Here is a 24730-nt window from a genome sequence, read left to right as displayed (position 1 = left end):
AAATTCCAGCTCTTTTGTATTCAGGATGTATTTGTACTTTCAAGTTAGAGTGTGGAATCTAATCAGGTTATTAAACGCAAATGATATTTCCATTTTAAAGAACAAGTTGGTATTGGTATTTGTTTATTATTGTCACTTGTACCAAGGTACAGTGAAAAACTTGCCTTGCATACCGTTCATACAGATCAATTCATTACACAGGGCACTGAGGTAGTACAGGGTAAAAACAATAACAGAATACAGAGTAAAGTGTCACAGCTACAGAGGAAGTGCAGTGCAGGTAGACAGTGAGGTGCAAGGTCATAACAAGGTGGATTGTGAGGTCAATAGTCCATCTCATCGTATTTAAGGGCACCATTCAATAATCTTATCACAGTGGGATAGAAGCTGACCTTGAGCCTGGTGGCATGTACCCTCAGGCTCCTGTATTTTCTGCCTGATGGGAGAGGGGAGAAGAGAGAATGACCCAGGTGGGTGGGGTCTTTGATTATGCTGGGTGCTTCACCAAGGCAGCAAGAGGTAATAGACAGAGTCCATGGAGGGCAGGCTGGTTCAAGTTCTGCTATGTGTTAAAGTAACTGCTAAAGTAGGGGTGTGTGCATGACCTTAAATGTGCCAGGTTTTGGTGGAGCTGAGATTTACTAATACAGCAAGCTATATTAATGCAGAAGAATTTCTTACTTTCCTAAAACATTTAAACTACTCCTGCAGTGAAGGGGCATAACATTGGCATGACATCTCTGTAGAACCTCCATTCAGTCTGCAAGTGTGACCCCAAGTTTCTAGCTGCCAGTCTCTTCCACTCTGACTTCTCTTTGTTTGGTTTCCTAAGTCTTCTCTGGAGTTCTTGTTACTCTGTAATGCCTGCTTTCACTGGCACTGTCACCACTTTTGGCATTTAACCTCTCCTGCCCTCCTATCACAGACCTTTCATCGAATTCTCTCTGCCTCTCTCCCAACCATTCTATCCCCACTCACCCCTCTACTGGCAACTTAACTCCCTAACTTTTCGCAGTTCTGATGAAAATTCACTGACATGAAACATTAACTTTGCGCATCTCTCCACAGATGCTGCCTAACCTGCTGAGTATTTCCAGCATTTTCCATTGCATATTATACACATTAATACATTTCCCTCATTGAAACTAAAAGCTTTACCTGTCTCGTGTGTATCTTTAGGACACATATCCTAGAGATTTTTAGATATTTAGATCTTAAGGGAATCGACGGATAAGGGGTTAGTGCAGAAAAGTTGAGCTGAGGTAAGAGATTTGTTTTGATCTTATTGAATGGCAGAGCAGGTACAAGAGTTGGAACGGTCTACTCCTGCTCCTGTTTCTCATGTTCCTGTATGTACTTATGTGCCACTACTGCACACTACAGAAAAGATGTGATTAAGTGAGAGAGAGTGCAGAAACGGTTCACAAGAGTGTTGCCTGGATTGGAGGGCTTGAGTCATAAGGAGAGACTGGATAGGCTGGGTCTGTTTTCCCTGGAGCGAAAGGAGGCTGAGAAGTGACATGATAGAGGTCTATAACATTATGAGAGGCATAGCTAGGATAGATAGCCCGAGTCTGTTTCCCAAGATAGCGCTGACTAGAACCAGAGGACATAGGTTTAAGGTGAGAGGGAGGAAGTTGAAAGGGGATCTGAGGGGTAAAATTTTCACACAAGAGTAGCTGGTATCTGGAATGAGCTGGCAAAGGAGGTGGTGGAGCCAGGAACAGTAACAATATCTAAGAGGTATCTGGGTAGGTATTTGAATGAGCAGGGCATGAGGAATTAATGCAGACAAGTGGGACTAATATAGATAGGCAAGATGGTCGGCATAGATGTTGTGGGCTGTAGGGACTATGCTGTGTAACTTTATGACTCTATGACCCTATTGATTTCAAGTTTATTCTCCAATTTCAGTGTTGTTATTCCCAGTCACATACTGAGTGGGAACTATATCACTGAATTTCTATAATCACTAGATCAAATTCCTGAAACTCCTTTCTTAAACACACTTTTAAGTACCTGCACCACATGGAACCCAACCATTCAAGAGGGTAGTTCTCCACCAGCTTTTCCGGGGCAATTAGGGATGTAGCTCCTTTCGCTCCAGGGAAAGCAGACCCAGCCTATCCAGTCTCTCCTTATGACTCAAGCCCTCCAATTTTGTCACGTACCAGCAACAAAAGAAACACACTGAGTCATGGATAAGTGTTAAAAACTATTTTATTAATAACTACTTATGATAATAAGAAAAATAAAAGTAAAAAATGTTAGAATGTTAGAAGTAAGAATGTTAGATCTTAAACATTAACCCCAAAACTAAACTTGAAGTGTGTGTGTGGCAAATTCCCAAACTCCAAGTCCAGGAATAGTTCTCAAAGTTCAGTTCAGCAAGCTGTAAGGTGAAATGTGAGCAAAGGCTTCTGCAAAACCACCGTTGACCGAAGAGGAAATGTAGAGAGAAAATAGAGAGTAACTATGAAATCCAAATGTTCCACGAGGGAACCCATATGACACCTCAATCACTGATGATCTCCATTCCTTTGTTCCGAAGTACCTGCCACCCCGAAAGGCATTCGAGACGTGGCCGTCCACACAAATACCTGTTTCCTTCTACAGGTTAACGACAAAGTGGACTGCACTGGATTATTCCAAAAATCCATACATGGATTGTAGTGACAGGGATTGTAGGGACAGGCAGTCAATGCTGGTGTTGCCAGTGATGACCACATCCCATTAACAAAAAAAAACTGCTCTTGAGAAAGCAGAACAGAAAAAAAATGTAATAAATTTGCAACAAAATGCAAACTCTGCAAATGACATCAATCGTCAAGGGCATTTTTCACAGAATGAATGACAGGTCTACAGACATCTCCATGAAGTAAATGGTAGAAAAATTAATGCAGCCTTAAAGCAGCAAGAAGTTAACCAATGGCTACAGAGTACAGTTGATAACCAAGTTGTTAATGCATGGCGCGCTTTCCCTGCTACGGGAGAAACAACAGATTCAGTGCAAGCCACTGAGGGGTGCTGTGGAGCATATAATTTTGCTGGGTCAATGTGAGTTGTGAGTGAAAGGTAAATACGTAGGTGGAATGAGTTATTAGTACACTTTTGAAAAGGTATTTTTAAGATAAAAGTTTCTCTCTAATGTATTTTTGTTTTATGAGAGCTGTCTTTTAAAATGATATGAGTGAGTTGAGTGTGTTCCGCATATTAATAGAATGAAGTGGACTAGGCCTCGGTTTTCTGCAGCCCGGTTTGCTTGTTATTCTGCCTGCAGTGTGCTGTGACTGGGATGGTGCTCAAATTCAGTGTGCAGGCATTTGAGGCCTACTCTTAAATGTAGCTGTGGAGGTTTGACAGAAAAGAATGTAAGAATCTGTAGTTTTCTGCATATTGTTGAATTTTATGGAATTTACTAATTGACATTAATTTTGGTTGAAAATATCAAAGGAGTCTTGCATTTGCTCTATAGGCACACACTCCCTGTTAATAATGAGTCAAAAGGACAGACTTTTACAGATAGCAAGACAGCTAATCAAATCTATTCCCGTAATTATTCTATTGTTTTTGAGTTTGACATTTGAGTGGATGACAAAATCATAAGTAAAAATAGCAAGGTTTTGAACAGTACAGCACTTTTCAGAATTATCTGAGTATCTTTGGAAATGAGAGACACGCATGGGACAAGAAAGGTGGACTGAGTAGGGGAAGTTTCAAAGGTTTCATAAAAGAGGCTGGTTTTCCAAAGACTTTTGGAAGCAAAGAACGGTGTATGAAGTAGGTTGGTTCTGAGAAAGAATTTCAGAGAACAGTGTGCAGTGGTATGAGAGAGTGAGGCAAATCAAGCAGTTAATTGCCGTCAGATGACTGGAAGTTGTTGGCTGTGATGTTTCACCGGTTGAAATTGCTCGGGGAGGGTGGAATAAGGCTGCAAATGATCTATGAGCTTCCCACGCTGAAGTATGTGGACAAATGATTGAGCTATACAGAGACAGTCTGTGCTATCCCCATGTGCGGAAGAGCCCTGACTGGTTGATGGATCGGGCGTGCAGTAAAAACCCAGAGATTGCATGTCACTGCATTTAAATGACCAGTCAAACAAATTAATGAAGCCGGAGCCATTTAGCTGATGGAAAGGGAATAGATGGTCGGTCTGATGCCCAATGTTAAGAGACAAAACGTAATGGTTTTGGCTGCCTCTTCCTTAAGCTTCCTCTCCCACCTGAACCAACATCACCACTTAAAGCCCACCTTTTCTGTCATAATACTCGGTTGTGTGGTTTCCTGGAAGAGCTTATCTGACAATGTCCACATGAGGCACTCTGGCATATTTTATGACATTAGAGGTAGTGGTATATAGATGCTTTAATATTATTGTCAGTCACTGCAAGTACTGCTTGAGCATAATGTGTGTGTGAGCAAGGAACAACTGCAAGTGAGGAAGCAAACTAATGCAGGATATGCGGTAGCTGCATTGAGATGGATTGGAATGGTCATTCATAAGAATGATCCTGGGAATGAAAGGCTTAATGTATGAGGAGCATTTGACGACTCTGAGCCTGTACACAATGGAGTTTAGAAGGATGAGGGGGAATCTCATTGAAACATCTCAAATACTGGAAGGCCTGGATAGACGTGGAGAGGATGTTTCCATTAGTAGGAGAGTCTAGGATCTGAGGGCACAGTCTCAGAGTAAAGGGACGTTCCTTTAGAACTGAGATGAGGAGGAATTTCTTCAGCCAGAGGGTGGTGAATCTGTGGAATTTGTTGCCACAGAGGGCTGTGGAGGCCAAGTCATTGGGTGTATTTAAGCAGAGACTGATAGGTTCTTGATTAGTAAAGAGGTTAAGGGTTACGGGGAGAAGGCAGGAAAATGGGGTTGAGAAAAAAAATCAGCCATGATTGAATGGTGGAGTAGACTTGATGGGCCGAATGGCCTAATTCTGCTCCTATGTTTTATGGAATGGTCTAGGAATCAGGAAACCAGACAATACCTAACTGTATTGGCTGTTGACAGGTATCTGATGTGTCAGACTCTTTTCCAGGATAGTAAATTTGGGAAGATTCAAGATTTTTCGGTGCTGCCCAGAAATCTCCGTACATATATGGTCTAATGCTTTGTATGTGTGAACAACCAACAACAATATGCATTTAAATACCACTACCTCTAATGTTGTAAAGCATTCCAGCAGGCTTCATGTGGATGTTGTCAGATAAGGTTTTCCAGGAAGCCTAATGTCAAGGTATTCGGACAGAGGAGGTGAGTTTTAAATGGTGCCTACAGAAGTTGCACTTAAGAAATTGCACCCTGTTGCAAGTACAGGGGTTGTAAAATACTGAGTGAAGGTTTAAACTAAGAGGAAATAACCAAGCTACAAAGTTCCCAGACAAACAAGAATTAATCTGATGGACTTCACTTTCTGTTCACTCCGCATTTATGCCTTGTAGCCTTGAAATGGCATCACCTTCATCTGAATAAGGTTATTGCATGGTATACAACCCTTATCCTCAATGAGAATATCATGGAAATAACATGCTATACTAAAAATCAATGCCTGGCCAAATATCCCTTAATGTGACTCAATATATTTTGTTTTTGTTTGATGACCCTGCTGTGAAGTGGCTTGGAACGTTTGACTACATTAAGTACTAAATGCAAATTTTTGTTACTTAAATTCATGGGAAAAATGCATGTGTTACTTATTATTCCAATTGGCTGTTCTCCAACAGGGAGGCAGGCAGAAATAGAAGCATTTTCTGCTCCACTGGGGGCAATCCATTGTGACTAAAGAAATGGTGGAGATTATAATAGACACACTTGCGATAATTTACCAAAATTCTCTGGACTCTGGGCAGGTCCCGGCAGATTAGAAGACAACGAATGGAGGCAAAAGGCAGGTAACTATAGCCCAGTTAGCTTAACATCTAGTCGGGAAAATGCTTGAAGCTATCATTAGAGAAGAAATAGCGAGACATCTGGATAGAAATAGTTCCATCAGGCAGATGCAGCATGGATTCAGGAAGGGCAGATGCTGTTTGACAAACTTACTGGAGTTCTTTGAAGATATAATGAGTGCAGTGGATAGAGGGGAACAGATGGATGTTGTATACTTGGATTTCCAGAGGTGTTTGACAAGGTGCTGCATAAAAGATGTATCCATAAGATAAGGATGCATGGAGTTAGGGGTAATGTATTAGCTTGGATAGAGGATTGGTTAATCAATAGAAGGCAGAGAGTTGGAATAAATGGGTGTTGCTCTGGTTGGCAATCAGTGGAGAGCGGGGTGCTGCAGGGGTCAGTGCAGGGCCCACAACTGTTCACGATACACAGTACATTAATGATTTGGAAGAGGGGACCGAGTGTAGCATATCTAAGTTTGCTGATGACACTAAATTGAGTGGCAAAGCAAATTGTGCAGAGAATGTGAGAGTCTGCAGAGAGATATAGATAGGTTAAGTGAGTGGGCAAGGGTCTGGCAGATGGAGTACAATCTTGATAAATGCGAGGTCATCCACTTTGGAAGGAAAAATAGAAGATCAGATTATTACTTAAATGGTGAAAGATTGCAGCATGCTGTTGTGCAGAGGGACTTGGGAGTGCTTGTGCATGAATCACAAAAGGTTGGTTTGCAGGTGCAACAGGTTATCAAGAAGGCAAATGGAATGTTGGCCTTCATTGCTGGGGGAATTGAATTTAAGAGCAGGGAGGTTATGCTGCAACTGTACAGGATACTGGTGAGGCCACACCTGGAGTACTGTGTGCAGTTCTGGTCTCCTTACTTGAGGAAAGATATATTGGCTTTGGAGGCAGTGCAGAGGAGGTTCACCAGGTTGATTCTGGAGATGAGGGGGTTAGCCTATGAGGAGAGGTTGAGTCATCTGGGACTATACATGCTGAAATTCAGAAGAATGAGAGGGGATCTTATAGAAACACATAAAATTATGAAAGGGATAGGTAAGATAGAGGGAGGAAGGTTGTTTCCACTGGTAGGTGAGTCTAGAACTATGGTACATAGCCTCAAGATTCGGCAGAGTAGATTTAGGACAGAGATGAGGAGAAACTGCTTTTCCCCAGAGAGTAGTGAAGTTGTGGAATTCTCTGCCCAGGGAAGCAGTGGAGGCTACCTCATCTAAGACACAGTTAGATAGATTTTTGCACAGTTGGGGAATTAAGGATCATGGGGAAAAGGCAAGTAGGTGAATCTGAGTCCACGGCCAGATCAGCCATGACCTTATTGAACGGCGGAGCAGGCTCGATGAGCCAGATGGCTTCCTCCTGCTCCTATTTCTAATGTTCTTATGTAAAGGAAGAAGAGGTCATTCTATGTGCTCTCCAAATGGCAATTGAAGGGTGTAAGATTGACTCCCATTATGGCATGGCTTGTGGGCCCCACAGGATCAATTAAATGGGTGGGAATCCTTGATGGGATGTCACCAGTCCTGCCTCTTGCGGTGACATCAGGACGTGGTGAAGCAAGCAGGCATCCATAGAGTCATACAGCACAGAAACAGGCCCTTTGGCCCAACATATTCATGCCGACCGAGATGCTCATCTAAGCTAATCCCGTTTGCCCATGTTTGGCCCATATCCCTCCAAACCTTTCTTATTCATGTACCTGTTCGAGGGTCTTTTAAATGTCATTATTGTACCTGCCTCAACTATTTCCTCTGGCAGTTGTTCCATATACAGACCACCCTCTGTGTGACGAAGTTATCCCTCAGGTCTCTTTTAAATCTTTCCCCTCTCACTGTAAACCTATGCCCTCTAGCTTTAGATCCACCTTCCCTGGGAAAATGACTGTCTGCATTCACCTATCTATGCCCCTTGTGATTTTATACACCTCTGTAAGGTCACCCATCAGTCCCCTATGTTCCAAGGAATAAAATCCTAGCCTGCCCAACTTCTTCTCAGGCTCTCGAGTCCTGGCAACATTCACATAAATCTTGGCTGTATGCTTTCCAGCTTAATGACATCTTTCCTATAAGATGGTAACCAAAACTTTACCCAATACTCCAGGTGCAGCCTCACCAACGCCTTGTACAACTGCACTGTAATGTCCCAACTCCTATACTCAATGCCCTGACTGATGAAGGTCAGCATGCCATATAATTTCTTCACCCCCTGTCTACCTGTGATACCCGAAGGCTCAGTTGCAGAGTTCCATTGTAATTGGACAGATGGGAGACTCAGCAGAACATGAATCCACCTCAAACTCCTCCCAATGAGTCCCAGATGGTGGGAATGTTTCTTTCATTTACTGATGTTCTTGCCTCTGTCCTTCCAATGACTGGTTCTGTCCCCAATATTATTTTGGAAACACCCTGACTGTGTGCACTTTCATCATTGTCCAATGCCATCTTCAGTTAATAGGTTAAAAATAGATCCCAAACCTTCCCAATAACTTTGATTTCTATTTCCTCTCACAATTGCACTTTGATAGAGATCTCAGGGTCAGATTGACAAATGTAAAATGGTGCTTTTTACAAGCCAATTCTCGAAATCCTGTCTTTTTCATCTATTTGTAAAATAAATCTTCAGCAGTTATCGTGATGTTTTCTCTGCACCCCCCAATTCATCCAGCTTCTTTTCTAAGTGCTTTGTTGTTATGGAAACCCAAGCAGGTTCTGTTTTATGTAACAAGATGTTTGGCCCCAAGGTCTTCCGCTAGAATGACTTAATTTAAAACCAGTATGGGGTTGATTCATTTAAGTCAATTTATATGCAAGACAGTGAACAAAAATATCAATAATATATCAACTGCCAAGTTCCAGAACTCTGGAATTTTAATCCTCATTGGTGGAATAACATTTAATAATTAACCATAAAAGTTAACGATTGTAGAATTCATTATCTCCCATTCTTGCAGTGGCAATGTTGGGATAGTTGCACTGTGTTTGTTCTGTCTTTCTTTCTACAGGAATAATAGGTAATTATATCTATATACTGTCAGCTCTGGGCAATTTGCTGCAATTTTCTCTCATGCACACTGGCAGGAGCTTTGGTGTGGTAGAGGATAATGTTTGTTGAGCCTGTTTTGCAGGCATATATCTGGTGTAATGGAGCACAGTCCTGCAGATCAATATATAGCTCCCTAGAGAAGAATCTCATTATGTGTTAACCTTTGCTACAAAAGGACACAAATCCAAAGTCCTTGTAAACCCCACTCAATGGACAACATTTGTGCTGCCTTCTTCAGCAGTCCCTTGGGTCAAAGATGACCCGCTTCCACTGCAGTCCTGTGGGTTCTGAGGTGGCTGATGAGGCTATTGTGGGAACTGCAGACTTGGCCACCAATGGGGCAGTTGGTCCTCGATGGGGTGGCTGGCTGGGTGGATAGTTGTTTGCTCCTCCCTCCGTCCTCTAATGGTCCTGTGGTAGAGGTGCTGAGGCTAATGTAAGACCTGCAGACACTGGCACAGGTGGGGCTGGAGCTGCAAGGTGGGCAGTTTGGGAGGTGGTGCACTCCTTCTGCCATTTAGGCTGTCTTCCACCCTGCTCCCAGTAGAGGGACCCAAGGTTCTTTGTGCTTCCTGCATACTCCTCCTCCACTTAGAGTGGGTGTGGGCCAGGGTGATGATATTTTTTTCAAGGATGCTTTGAGAATGACCTGGAAGCATTTTCCACGTTCTTCTGAAAATCTCCAGCTGTGATAAAGCCTGGAAAAGAGGGCCTGTTTCAGGAGTTTAGTGTTGGGTACGGGAATGATGTGGTCCGTCCAGCGGAGCTGATTGAGATCGATCAGAGCTGCTGTGTGGGAGATGCTGGCCTGAATGTCTGCTACATTTGCATACTGGATGCCTTAAAGGTATTTGACCTGAAGTTGAGCTTCTAGGGATGGCAGGAAATTGTCCATTTCTTCTGAATATTAACCATCTTTCATACATAAAGTGTTCTTTTACTCTTTCCCTGACTTCCCCCTCCTCCTACTTCTCTCAATTGCACATTGATGCATTCTCTGAAACGGTGCAGTCTGATTATGGGGTCAACTAACACAGACACCAGTAATAATACTGAATACCATTCACTGATTTTGGTACGATTAATAAGCTATGTATTGTCTCGTAGGGTTACCAGGACTCTATTGAGTGCCACTCTGGGTGATGGACTGCTTCAGTCAAAGACTGAACCCAGTTGAGATTCCTTCCAGTGAGTCCAATTCGCCTTTGAAAATATCTTTGGTAAATTCTTACAGCCGCATTTTTAAGTGTCCAGGTGCAGAGTTGAAGCCATGCAGATTTCCTGTTAAAGAATATCAGAGAGGTATTTATGTGGTGTGGGAGCCTTCACTATTGCTGGACGTGAAAGCAAATCCAGGGCAGAAGTTACCCAATATGTAACACTAATGCAGAAGATATGTTTACCTTCTGCTGTTTAGTTTTGAACTATTGGTAGCTGAAATGATGTTAAACTGGAATTAGTGGTTAAATATCATCACACCTTGCTTGATTCACTTAGTGTTGAATCATCTTGAAGAATAATAATGGCCCATAATTGAATTTTCAAATGCAATCAGAAAAAACTGTGGGATATTTCTTTAAAATCATCTGAAAAGTATCAATGATTTTATCCAATAAATTTGCTCAACAGAACACCTGCAAAATAGTCTGACTTGTCTTCATCATAACTGTTTATTGTTTTTTTAAATCAATGTGGAATAATCCATTAAAGTCAAACTGTGTGACAAGGCTGAATCATAGTAATTCAATCTTGCTCTTCAATATATGTAATAACTGTGTGGTAATAGTTCCATACAGAGCAGTCCTGATCTCCCATTCAAGCCTTGATTCTGTGTGCTTCAGCGGATGAGACTTTATCATATTTCAACGTGTTTCCCTCATAAATTTGCTCACACTTGGTTTGCAGCACTAATGCCGTGTCCCCTGCACTTTGCTGCCAACCTTTCCTGGCTTTTTCCGGAGGTGGATACCCTGCCCCATCGGGTGGAGGCAGCTGCCCGCGCTGGTTTCCAGGCAGTGGAGGTGGCATGGCCTTATGATACTGAAGCGACAGAGCTGAAGGCGGCATTGGAGAAAAATGGAGTGGAGATTGTACTGATTAATACCCCGCCAGGTAGGTATACCTGCTGAAGGAACATCAAAACTACACCGGGTGCCCAGTACAATGAAATATTGAGCTGGAGAAACTATGCAGAAAAGAACATCAACTTCCTGATATAATATCCACAAAAATTATAGAAAAAATATAGGAGCGAATCTACTCGTGGTGTGTCTAGTTTAATATTTATTTCATATTTGGCAGAGGAGGGAGCTGTTTGGCCCACTGAGTTGATGCCTGCTTTTAGAGCAATCCTATCAACCCATTTATTTCCTTAAAAACTATTCTCTCTTACATACCTATGAACTCTGCCCTGATTCTCCAACCACTCAGTTACACAAGTTGTAATTTGTAGTAACCAATTAACAGTAGCACAGCAGTATTGCTGCTATCGCACAGCTCCAGTGACCCAGATTCAATCCTGACCTCTGGTGCTGTTGTGTGGAGTTTGCACCTGCTTCCCGAGATTGCACATTTTCATCTCCTTCCCCCACCCTGGGGTACTCCTTTTTCCTCCTGCATCCCAAAGATGTGCTGATAGGTTAAATGACCACTGTGGCCCTGGTGTAGTTGGGTGGCAGGAGGATTGGGGGAACTAATGGTCAAATGGATTGGATTGGAAAGGTTTAGAAGGTTATGGGCAAATGGATGGAGCATCTTGTTTGGCATGGACCAGTTGGGCCGAAGGGCCTGTATAACTCGATGAACTCTCTGAAGTGAGAGATAATAGTTTACAGGGAAATAAGGCAGGGAGTGGGATTGATGAGATTGTTCTAACAGCTGACGTAGACTTGAGTCATACAGCACAGAAGCAGGCCCTTCAGCCCACTCAGTCTGTGCTGACCATCAAGCACCTATTTACACTGTTCCCATTTTATTCTCCCCACGTTTCCATTAACTCCCCACTGATTCTACTACCCACCTACACACCAGCGATAATTTACAGTAGCTAATTAACCTAATCATTGGGATGTGGGAGGAAACCAGAGGGCTCAGAAAGAGACCCTCTTGTCACAGGAAGAACATTCAAACTCTACCCAGACAACGCTGGAAGTCAGGATCAAACTTGGGTACCTGGTGCTGTGAGGTAGCAGCTCAATGGTACCACCCTCTAGATGGTCCTTCAGTTTTGTAAATGTCAATGGAATCAATTTTCATTATGTAAAAGTCACATAGCTAGGATGTTCCAATAGTGATTGAACAATGGAGGCCAAGGTCTCAGATTTCCAGGTAAACACAATGAAGGGTGTCAGAAATACAAGCAGGCGAAGGCCAACAGACCCTCAAGCCCACTCTGCTACTCAACTGGATCATGCTTGATGTTCTACCTCAGTTTCGGCTTAATAATGGGACTGAGGCCCACAAGGTAGGTGGCCCATCTCTCACCCCATTATCTGTATCTCCAGGTTATTGTTCTATGACCACAACCAGTGCCCTGTGCACATCACTGCTGCCCTTCCATCACTCAGCTTTGGAGATTCTCACCACTTTTTCTGTGACGGTCTTTTAATTTCCAGGAAACAAAGAAAGAGGAGAACTTGGGCTTGGAGCACATCCGAAGCAACAGGCTGAATTCCGCAGAGGACTGGATCTAGCAGTGCAGTATGCTAAGGCTGTGCACTGCAAGCGGTAAGGATCAATCCCATGCTTTTGTTGAACCTGCTTTAGCAATTGATTCATCTGTGAGGATTGCAAGCACAGGGACAAGAGGAGAAAGAATTAGGCCGAGGACAAGGAGCAAAGGAGGCCAAGACCATGATTGGTGAGGGAAGGAAGGTCCCAGAGCAGGACTGCAGTGGGATGGAGAGTCCTGGAGTGAGGCAAGGGAGAGAATGACGGTCCCGGGGTGGGGCTAGGAAGAGAGGATGGGTCCCGGGGCTGGTCTGGGCTGGGAAGAGAGGGACGGTCCCAGGGCGGGGCTGGGCTTGGAAGAGAGGGAGGGTCCCGGGGCTGGGCTGGGCTGGGAAGGGAAGAGAAGGAGGGTCTTGGGGTGGGGCTGGGCTGGGAAGAGAGGGAGGGGCCCAGGGTGGAGCCAGTTCTAGATTGGAATGGGAAGTAAAGATCAGAGCTGAAAGGTGACTTTTGAAGACCATAAATGTGGCAGAGTTCAGTTACTTTCCATTAAGATGTACCTACTTTTGTAATAAAGTAGTATGATTGCAGAGGTTATCCTAACATCCTGCTTCCACTATGAAATGGCTGGCATTGAGGATGTTGCTGCAGGTGTAAGTGTCAGTGCTTTCATGTATTTCTACTCAGGCATCATTCTTTGACCCAGCCTCCGTAATCTCATCTCCCAATCTTTTGTGGACAGAATTTCCTCACCCCCCTCCCCCACACTGTGAACTTGCTGAACATGTGTTTTCTCAGAATTCTTGAACATAGAACTGAACTCCTTTTGAGTTGTGTCCAGAGCAATGTCACCCAACAGAAGTAGCTCCCAAACTTGGGTAGCTTCCGTCCTGCACTCTGAGTAGCTAATGTAACCCTCTTCATTCTCAATAGTCCGAGTATAGAGTCAGTAGTATGTTGAATGGTGATTAACAGTTCTGTAGGATACTTGACTCAGCCCCAATCAACACAGCATGCAGCATCAAGTGATTGCTGCTTTTATCCATGTAATGACGGGACTAGTCTGATGAACCAATGCTTTTTTTTGAGCAAGTGGCCAATCTATGGAGCAGGCTCCCCAAGGAGTTGGTGAATGCAGATATTATTTGTTCAGATACAAATTGGATAAATCTTTAAGAAATTAGTAAGTTAGCAGATGTATGAACAAATGTCGCATCAGAGAGAAGAATCAGCAGATTTGGAAAAGTGACTCCCAAAGCTCTCTATCTCCAGTGATTTTCTTTTCTTAGTTACAGCTGACTAATTAATAAATATGGATTGGAAGTTGATGGCTATGATTGGTCAGCACCAGAATGGTAGAAGGCAAACAGTGCAACTGATTGTTAGATGTTTCAGTCCTCCCTAAACTTGCCTTTGTCCTGGATTACAGTGTAATAGGTGTACCACCCTAGATGTGTTTCATCAAGTAATCTCAATGTTTACAGTATTCCGTGACTTTGGACTCATAATTCAGGTGATGCAAGTCAGTTTGTAATCAGGTAGTTTGAAAATTTGCATTCAGATTAAAATAAAATCTGGATAAAAACAAATGGTGCTGTTGAAAAGTAAGGTGCCCATAAAGCAATTGGATCATTGGCACAAATCCCAGCAGGTTCTGAACATTCTTAAGGAACCTGTCTGGAACCTGTCTTCTGTTATCTGACAGGTTGATACATGACTCGCACCATTGTGGTTAACTCTTAACCACCTCATGAAAGTGAGGCTAAGAACCCACAAAATTGGTTCAGACTGGGACAATTATGAATGGACAATAAGTGTCAACTTTGCCAGCGATGTCCCTGATCTCAGAATGAATTTTTTAAAAAAAGATACTAGTCTAAAAAATGAAGCTTTAATTGTTATATCAATGAAACTTTCCTAAACTGCACTGTACTTCTTTCTGCTTAGGATCCATTTGATGGCAGGACGCATTCCAATGGGTCTAGACAGAGCAACTGTTACCACAGAGATGGAGGCCACATTTATTGAAAATCTGAAATATGCAGCAGACATCCTCTCAGAGGTAGAGGAATGTCAAAGACTAGTGATTTCTGTAGAACATGGTGAAAATGACTATAAGTGGTGCTCCCATTTCCCTATACATTTGTTTTGAGATGGTGTCTTTAACCTGATCACATCTAATACCCTGCATTTGTTGGGATTAACTGCTAAATCCCTGCAGAATCGTATCTGGCTGCTTAATGGTTAAAAACAATTGGCTGGTGGTTATTTCTGTAACCAGCAAAATTAAACATGGGTAATAGTGCTCGAACCATTGGTATCAGTAGTTGCTGAAATTAAGAGTGCTAGAACAATTAATGTAGGTAGCCAGTGAGAATAAAAACTGGTAATATTCCTAGCATTATTAATATCAATAGCTGGTGTGATTAGATATTATTAGTAGTAACACAATATCAATATCAGTGGTTAATAAGATTAGCACAATTGTTACAGGTAACTTGACTCCCAGCCTAGAATTTTGACCTGTTGTTTTCTGCTATTTTGCATTGCCTGCTGCTCTGTTTCTGAAGCTTAAAGGCTCTCCTACATCTTACTGATCCTGAGGGCCCTATTGTTCTGGCCCCCAGGAGGAATGGAGAGCTGGCTGTACTGTACCTATCAACCTGCCCAGAATAGTGCGTGAAATTTTCCTTTTCATCCTTTCTTGAATCTGGACTGAACATTCTTTTTGTTGCTTTCAATCAGGAGGGAATCCTGGGGTTGATCGAACCTATTAACACACGAATCACGGATCCCCGCTACTTCCTGAATACTCCGCAACAAGGTAAGAGAGAACTTGTAATGGAGGGGGTGTGGGGAAGGTCTATAAAATAGCCCAGACAGCTGTGTTATATGTATTCTAAAAGGATTGGGTTTAAATTTACTCGGGTTTGGATGGAATCACAAATGTGATGCATTGAAATCTCCTCAGGCATATTTTCCCCATTGCTACTTATTAGTAGAAAAGTAACATGAATTAAAAATAAATGAACAGAAAATCCATGAACTATTAATATATTAAAAAGATTATGTCTACATGCACTTTTTATCCACTTGTCTATATTTATGATGGAAACTGCCCATGTAAATTTGTCTTTCTGTAATTACACTCTCCTGGCAGTGATGGCATGATAGATTTTCAATTCTGTATCTCCTTGTTCCTTGGCTGTTCTCCAGAAAAACTCCTGCAATCACTCCCACTTCCCAAACTGCTGCTAGTTTTTTTCACTGAAGCATTTGCAAGGGGATGTTTCTTGGCCATTCATGTAGGGTTGGGGATGACTTGAATCCACTGTGGTTCTGAGGGGCTGATGTAGGCATAGATGCAGGTGCGTGGTGGTGCTGTACTCTTTCACTCATTTAGGCTGGGCTTTCGTGTACTCAATGCTCTCAATGTATTCTTGGATGCTTCTCTCCATTTGGAGTGGTGATGGCACACGGATTCCCATGAGTCAATGATGTTGCACTTTCCCAAGGATATCTGCCGTGAATCACTTTTCCTGGGAATCTCTTTCTCTTACTATCTATGCAGCACTACAGGAAGAAAAGAATAGGAGATTGGGACTGATGGGTTTGCTCTGCTGGGAGCTGGCATAAATCCCATGGGCTGAATGGCCTACATCTGGACTATAATGTGAGCTTTTTCATAGAACAGAGATTAATGGGTGCTTTAATATAGATGTCCTAAATTATGTGGACTATGTAACAGAGTAGATAGGTAGCAACTGCAGGGAAGAGGGGCTGGAACCAATAGAAACAGACTTATAACAAGTGGTAAATAAGATTTGTTTCATTCTATATAATACATTGTGATCTGGAATTGGCTGCCTGAAAAGGAGATGGAAAGCGAATTTCATAGTAACATTCAAAAAAGAACTGGATTTCTTGAACTGATCTGCACAACCCTAATCCTATCTCAGCAATGGAACACTTCAGACCATCTCTTGCACTACTGTGAACTTGTGTTTTTTTTCCAGCACTAATGTCTTGTTTTACAATTTTTTTTTTACTTCACTGTGTTGTGTAATTTATGTATAATTTATGTTATGTGTATTGCTGTCTGAATCTACCTGCCTGTGATGCTCCTGCAAGCAAGTCTTTCACTGTACCAGTACCTCACTGTACTTGTGCATTTGACAATAAGCTTGACTTGATATATAATGGAATGCAAATAAGCTCTTGAAGTGTCTTGACAGGTGGATGTGGAGAGCATGTTTCCTCTTGTAGAAAATCAAGAACAATGGGTCACTATTTAAAAATATGGGGATTGCTCATTTAAGATAGTGGTGTGGAGAACCTCTCTCTCTGTGGTTTCTGAGTCATTGGAACTCTTTACCTCAAATGATGGTGGAAGCAGTCTTTGACTAATTTTAAGGCAGGTAGATAATAAGTGAGGAGATGAAAGGTTAACTTGGGTAGACTGGAACATGGAGATGACGTTACAATCAGTGGCCCTGATCTTATTAAATGGCAGAACAGGCGCAAGGAGCTGAGTGACTCAGTCATGCTCCTAATTTGTATGGAAGTAGAAAATTTTGCAGGGCTGTGAGGAAGGAGCAGGTTTGTGGGACTAATTGGATGGCTGTATGAAAGCACTGTCATAGATGTGATGTGCCAAATGGTTTCCTTTCATGGCGTATAATTTTACCATTATTTTACTATAATATACTTCTTTTGGAGATTATATTAATTGCTAAGTTTTCTCTGCAGTTTTCAATCAAGCATATGATGTAAATACCAGCTTGTCTGCCTCTACACTAAGTTCACATAAACCGCCAAGTTACAGCAACCCTGACAATCAAAATGTAGAATCGTTCTGCTGAGTCCCAATGGAATAAAACCACCAGCCCGTAAAGTTCAATGTTCAGATAATTAGTCACAGCAAACTCGGCTTGGAATCCTGATTGCACGCTGTGGATCAGTCTGCTGGAAGCAGTTGCCGCCCTTGTGAATCAGTGGCGAGATTAATAGAGGATGTGTTGTCTATTGCAGCCGTGAAGATCTTGCAGCGGGTAGATCGACCTAACCTGAAACTGCAGCTGGTGAGTGACGTTGAAAATCGAAGACTATTTCCCCCTCTTCCCAAGCAGCCAAAGATTTAAGACAGAGGAGCTTTGGTAAAGGGGAACTGCTTTGATGGGGAATGGAAGAAGTAACGGGAAATCCAATGAATCAATAATGAAATCTCTGTTGATGAGAAGCAGCAGTCAGAATATTAATATTGCTCCCATGCCCATTGCTGGTTTGTGACGTGACAGAGTGTTTCTGAGGCAATCCAGTGCAGAGAAATCTCTACTAATTTGAAGTTCTCGTGTCAGAAATCTGACCCTTAAGTGAGGGCGTTGCTCCACATCAAGTCAAGGCATCATCCTAACTGGTGGTACCTGCCACAGGAAAAAGCATATCTGCCACAGCAGCTCGCAGTTAATTTCTTTATTAATATTAATATAGCTTTAGGTATTATAAATAATTAATAAAAGTGGGTGAAGTAATCACAATGAAACTAGTCGGCAGTAGACCAGGGAAACACTCATTCTGCCAACGTGTGATCATTTGCTGAGTTTCTCTTCTGACCGCTGCTGTTGCTCTTTAAACAAAAACATATGAAAAGATGAATTTTGAAAGCTTTAGGTTATATATTACTTTAGGCAATTTGTATGTGTTAAAATAGCAGACAGGAAAATGCTATATCAGTATATTAACCGTTTGAGTGCTATTTGCACCAGTAATTTCTGCAATGAGTCAGAAATGGGACTAGCTCAGATGGGGTACCATCTTGGTCAGCATGGACCAGTTGGGCCGAAGGGCCTGTTTCCCTGCTGTATGACTCTGATGACAAAGCAGTGCTGAGGCCTCAACTATTTACAATCTGCATCAATGATGGATGAAGGGACATGGAGTTCTGTAGCCAGGCTTGCTGCTGATACAAGGAGAGCTGGATTAGCAAGCAGCGAGAAGAGCCTACAATATGTAGGATAAGTGAGTGCTCAAGAAATTGACATATAAAATATGACTGACGAAAATGGTGTTGAGGCCAACATTGGGTCTGCCTTGATCATATTGAATGGTGGAGCAGGTTTGTGGGGCTGATTGGCCTATTTCTACTCCTGTTCTTATATTTGCAAGGGCTCATTGCCACTCGTGCACAGCCTGCATCTTATCAACATATTGTGGCTGCATTGTCTGCAATGTTCCATAGAAAACAGTAGGTGATGCACTCATGGTTTTCTGATAGGACACCTATTGTGCACAGGGTATCATTAGTGGCACTGTGTCTTCAAAAGTTTCCTCTCCTAACATTTGCTATAGGTGCACAGTCCTTTCTGTTGTTTTTGAATGAAAATACTGCCTCTATTATTTAAAATTCAGGACAGTCATTGATGTATAGTGTAATGGAATCAGGAGAATAGTGAAGATGTTTATTACCAAATGGAAGAGTTGAGGGGAAACTTCTTTGATGTATTTAAAGGTGAAGTAGTATGTGAGGCAGAAGGGAAGACAATAATAAGTTAATAGGGAGAAGTAAGAATAGGAAGAGGCCCACGCAAGAGGTGGACACTGGCTGAGCAATCCCAAGTGGTGACCCAGAGATTCTTGTGCCATGTTTTGTTTTCTGATGAGATATTTCCACAAATGGACTATTTTGCTCGTATTTGATGCCTGGTGTTGTGATAATGTAGCGATTAGCGCGACGCTATTACAGCGCCAGCGATCGGGGTTTGATTCCCGTCGCTGTCTGTAAGGAGTTTGTACGTTCTCCCGTGTCTGCGTGGGTTTCCTCTGGGTGCTCTGATTTCCTCCCACATTCTAAAGACGTACGGGTAGGTTAATTTGGGGTTTAAAATGGGTGGTGCAGACTCGTTGGGCTGAAAGGGCCTGTTACCACGCTGTAAATAATTTTTTTTTTCAATCTTTTTATTAGTTTTCAAATTAATACAGATTAATATATCAATGTTTATACATGTAATACAAAGAGGTCAAGAGAACAATCATGACATGGATAATCATAAAGAACAATAGAAAATAAAAAAAAATCTGTAGATCCAATGATCTGTTAGTGAATGAATATAATATAAAAGAAAGATTTATTATAAAATATTAAAAAAAGAAAAAACCCAAAACAATAAGAAAAATTATAAACAATATATCAAACCAAACTAAGCTAAAGAAAAAAAAAATTCAAAAAAAAAACTGGACTAAAATTTCTCAATAGAAACAGAGCAATATTATATCATCAACTCCGTTCCTCTAAATTGAAAGATTATTATAAGGGGATCTGTATCATATGAAAATATTGAATAAATGGACTCCAAACTTCCTCAAATTTAAGCAAAGGATCAACAGTACCACTCCTAATTTTTTCCAAGTTTAACCATGATATAGTTTGAGAGAACCATTGAAAAGTAGTAGGGGTATTGGATCCTTCCATTTAAGCAAAATGGATCGTTTGGCCATTAATATAACAAAGGCAGTAAATAAAATTTAATTTAAATTTAATTTTAAAAAATTTATAATGTAAAAAGCATTGTGCCTTGTGATAACTGAAGTGTTTTTGGACACAGGACCTGTTCCACTGGCAGATCATGGATGGGAATCTGACTCAGAACATCACCAACTACTTCCCTCTCATAGGCAAGTACTTGCTTTCAGTGTGCATTAAGTTTGTGTTTTATAGAGAGTTGCCCAATGACCTCCCCGTGTACCAGAAATGAGCTTTCTGGGGGCCATTAGTTATAGTAATATCTGTTCATGCCCTACAAATGTGGAAAGTCATCGTGGATGTGTTGGATGTGTAGAATGGGTACAATTGAACCTCTGCACCATTTTTGAATTCAGCTGCCTAGAGTATTAATGTTGGTTATTATCCCTTTCGCAGTATTGCAGAAATGGCCATTAGAGAAGCGAAATATCTAGCTGAATGAAAAGGAAGACAAAAAATTGATTTTAAAGACTGCACTAAACACTTTCTCATTGCCTTTGTTACCCCTACTTTTGATAATTCTAACTCATGATTAGTATCCCAGATTTTACCTTAGATAAACTTGAGGTCTTTCAAAATTCTTCTATTTGGCAATAACGTCTATGAAATTCATCTTGGACTGCCCCATACCCACTTCGGTCCTGCTCTCACTGAAGTACATTAGTTCTTAGTTGAGGAATACCTTGATTTTCAAACTGTCATCCTTATTTTCAGATCCCTCCAATGATCTTGGTGGGATCTTCTTCAACTCTACAGTTCTGTTGCTCATTCCTGATTTTACTCGCACCACTAGCTGCTCTGGAAGTCTCTCCTTACTCCTTTAAGCGAGGACCTTTCAGAGTCATGTTTTATGTTCCCGCTGAATAGGCAGATGTAGTTGGTTTAACATCTCATCTCAAGGAAAGAACTACTACCAGTTGTGCTCCTTTGGTACAGTTCTAGAATGTGAGCCAACATTATAAGTGTTGGGGTCCTGGAATGTGCTGCCAACTAACAATGGGCAATACAGAAATATGCTGCTACGTCATTGGGCATTCTAATTTCTAAAACTGCAAACTTCATTATTCTCTAAATAAATGACAGAATCAAGGTACAGAATGTGTCCAAGGTCCTCAGTCATATCCAAGGAACCTAGAAGTGGATTGTATTGTGTTTGTTCTCCATAAAATGACCTCCCACTGCTGATTGTGTTGGAGAATTTGATTATCCAAAACTTCTCCACCAAGGAGCAGATGGAGTAGAACCGTGTAACTGATCTGCAAAGTTTTGCTTTAGTCTTTGATACATGTACATTGTACCAGACTATTAATTTATGAAGGTTGCTGAAGTTTTGCCAGGGCTAGTTGGATGCTCGGCCAAATGAAGAAGTCTTCATCAATATTCAAGGTCAATGTCATGTACACGAGTACATGTGTGCACAGGTGCAATAAAAAACTTATCTGCAGCAGCATCACAGGCACATGGCATCATATAAGCAGCATTCACAAGAAAAACATAAATTATACACATTTTTTCTTACAAGAAAAAAAACACAAGTAGAACAAAAAAGAAGTCCATTTTGGTGCAAATTGATCAGGGTGGTCATAAGTGTTGCTAAACTGTAGTGGTGATTAAGGTTGGTTCAAGAACTGCATGGTTGAAGGGAAGTAGCTGTTCTTGAACCTGGTGGTGTGGGACTTCAGGCTTCAGTACCTCCTGCCCGATGGTAGCTGCAAAAAGATGGCATGGCCCAGATGGTGGGGATCTTTGATGATGGATGTTGCCTTCTTGAGGCAGCACCCCCTGTAGATAATACTGAGGGTGGGGAGGGATGTGCCTGTGATGTACTGGGCTGAGTCCACTACTCTCTGCAGCTTCTTCCATTCCTGCACATTCAAATTGCTGTACCAGACCATGATGCAACCAGTCAGGATACCTTCAACAGTACAGCTGTAGAGTTTGTTAGAGTGTTCGGTGACAAGCTGAACCTCCTTAACCTCCTAAACCTCTTAAGAAAGTAAAGATGCTGGCATGCTTTCCTTGTGATTGCATCTATGTGCTGGGCCCAGGACAGGTCATCCGATATGTTAACACCCAGGAATTTAAAGCTGCTGACTTTCTCCACCACTGATCCCCCAATGAAGACTGGTGCATATTTGCCCTCCTTCCCCTTCCTAAAGTAAGCAATCAGCTCTTTAGTTTTGCTTATGTTGAGCGAGAGGTTGTTGTTGCAGCACCACTCAACCAGTGTCCTATCTCAATCCGGTAAACAGACTCATCACCAGCTGGGATTTGTCCAACAACAGTAGTGTTGTCACTAAAAATGAAGATAGCATTGAAGCTGTGCTTAGCCACACAGTTACGTTTACATAGAGAACAGAGCAGGGGGCTAAGCATGCAGCCTTGAGGTGCACCTGTGTTGATAATCAGCGAGGAGGAGATGTTGTTACCAATCCTCATTGACTGAGGTCTGCCGATGAGGAAGTTGAGTATCCAGTTGCAGAGGTCCAGGTCTTCAAGCTTGATGTTGAGTTTGGATGGGATGATTGTGTTGAATGCTGAGCTGTAGTTGATGAACAGCAGCCTGACATATGTGTTCCTGTTGTTCAGATGGTCCAGAGCAGAGTGAAGAGCCAGAGAAAGTGCATTGCTGTTGACCTGTTGTGGCGGTAGGCAAATTGGAGCCGATTCAGGTCATCTCTGAGGCAGGAGTTAATTTGCACCATAACCAACTTCTCGAAGCACTTCATTATGGCTAAAGCTTTATTTTCCCACTCATACATAGGAAATGGATATCATTGGAAAGGCCAACATTTATTGCCGATTCATAGACCAACCATTAACTGTAGGTTGTTAACATATTTTTGGAGAGCAGTTAGGAGTTGACCATGTTGCTGGGAGTCTGGAGTCTCAAGTTAGACAAGACCAGTCAAGGGCAACAGATTTACTTTCCTGAAGTGCATATTAGCAAACGAGATTCATTTTAACAATATGGTGGTCTCATGACCACCATTATTCTTACTATCTTTTTTTAATATATGGGAGATCTATTTAATCAATTGAATTTAAATTTCCCTGTTATGGGATTTGAACTTGCGTCCCCGGAACATTAGTCCTGGCCTCTGGATTTCTAGTGCATTAGCAAAACCAATATTCCTAATATTCCTGTCATTCTTACAAGCATTACTTAAAACTGTGCTTCTCACTTTACATTCCATTCACACAGTTCAGTAACATTGATTCTTGTCAATGAATTCCGTGCAGAGATCTCCAAGAGAATTACATATTTCATCCCACGTACAACTTTACACATTTTCAGTTAAGGTTCCCAAAGGATAGACTGCTCATCTAATGTGTTGTGTCATCTTACATCAGGACATGTCCAAGTCGCGCAGGTTCCCAGCCGGAATGAACCAGATAGTCCTGGAGAGGTCAACTACAACTACATCTTCAACCTGCTGGAAAAATTAGGATATAAAGGTTATATAGGCTGCGAGTATACTCCAAAAGGTAGGTTTCCTGGAAAACAGTATCATCGTGACACAACTTTCTTCTAGGAACATCAAACACTAAATGTGTTAGTAACCTTATAATTGTTCAACACGGACCTATTCGCCAGTTATCCCCATGCTGGCTTATTGAAAGGGCAACACAATTCCCTTTTCCTCATAGTTCAGCAGTTTCTACCTTTCCAAGAATTCATCCAATTTCCTTTTTGAAAATTACAGAAGAAACTTCTTGCCCCCGGTCTTTCATAAGACCATAAGGTATAGGAGCATTATTGGGCCATTTGGTCCATCGAGTCTGCTCCGCCATTCAATCATGGCTGACTTTTTTTCAAAGACCATTCTCCTGCCTTCTTCCCGTAACCCTTAACCCCTTTACTAATCAAGAACTTATCAATCTCTGCCTTAAATGTCACACAGTTCAACCCAGGTCATAGGAACTTGCTGGGGAAAAAAAAATCAACCTGTCACTTCTGGTTCTTTAGCCAATCACCACTCAGGGCATAAAGTTTGTACATTAGAGCAACAAAGACCAAACAAGTTTTGCAGTGGCATTATTTTTGTTTAGAAAAGATGGATTTAATTTTTAATTCTCTTTAATTAAAACAGGCAATACAGTTGATGGCCTTGGCTGGTTGAAGATGCAGTGGACAGCAAATTGACTGGCCCTCCTGAATGTTGGCGATGGGGATGAAGAATGGCTAACCTTCTATTAATGAATAACAGTCTAATTTCTATGAAATCGCTTTGTAATTCAGTCTGAATGTACAGCTGACAACAGCAAGTTCATTTGGGGAATTGTTCTCTAAATACTTGAGAACTGGAATATAACCAGATGTAGAACTAAAAAGGCAGCTTGGCTCACCAGACATGGATCGTGTGAAATCTAACTTACCCAGAAGAAGTTCTGCGTGAAAATTTTGTGATCCTTACAGATAACCAAATGAAGCTTGGCAATATTCGTTTCAAATACCATTCCATACCAGCCTGAAAGGACAGTGCAGAATGTGTCCATCACTCTGTTCATTGTAACTGGATGACTGGGAATTTGTAATGAATATCTTCTACTTATATAAAAAAAGAATTAATCTTTCA

General features: G+C 41.7%; 1 protein-coding gene across 7 annotated transcripts; it reads left to right on the top strand.

The window, feature by feature from the left end:
- Positions 1-3012: 3012 nt before the first annotated feature.
- Positions 3013-24730, top strand: hyi (hydroxypyruvate isomerase). Of its 7 annotated transcripts, none has more exons than XM_052011117.1 (10): positions 3043-3075; positions 10070-10150; positions 10868-11074; positions 12577-12688; positions 14579-14693; positions 15377-15455; positions 17663-17712; positions 20233-20302; positions 23505-23639; positions 24245-24730. In XM_052011117.1, exons 2-10 carry the CDS (start codon positions 10105-10107, stop codon positions 24295-24297), a joined length of 867 nt encoding a protein of 288 aa, XP_051867077.1. In that variant the 5' UTR covers positions 3043-3075; positions 10070-10104; the 3' UTR covers positions 24298-24730. The 7 variants fall into 7 exon arrangements, with proteins under 7 accessions (XP_051867080.1, XP_051867079.1, XP_051867077.1 ...); XM_052011115.1 differs by lacking the exon at positions 3043-3075 and adding an exon at positions 3083-3119; XM_052011114.1 differs by lacking the exon at positions 3043-3075 and adding an exon at positions 5208-5263.

The sequence above is a fragment of the Pristis pectinata genome, chromosome 3 (assembly GCF_009764475.1).
Source record: "Pristis pectinata isolate sPriPec2 chromosome 3, sPriPec2.1.pri, whole genome shotgun sequence".
NCBI lineage: Eukaryota > Metazoa > Chordata > Chondrichthyes > Rhinopristiformes > Pristidae > Pristis > Pristis pectinata.
Note: the sequence above shows the minus strand (reverse complement) of the source record. Positions and strands in the feature narration are given on the sequence as shown.

Excerpts from the sequence above, each read along its gene's own strand:
- hyi (XM_052011117.1), top strand. The coding sequence starts at position 10,105 with ATGGACTGCTTCAGTCAAAGACTGAACCCAGTTGAGATTCCTTCCA. Across the intron at positions 10,151-10,867 it reads CCCAGTTGAGATTCCTTCCA|CACTAATGCCGTGTCCCCTG; the intron begins GTGAGTCCAATT and ends CTTGGTTTGCAG. Across the intron at positions 17,713-20,232 it reads CTAACCTGAAACTGCAGCTG|GACCTGTTCCACTGGCAGAT; the intron begins GTGAGTGACGTT and ends TTTTGGACACAG.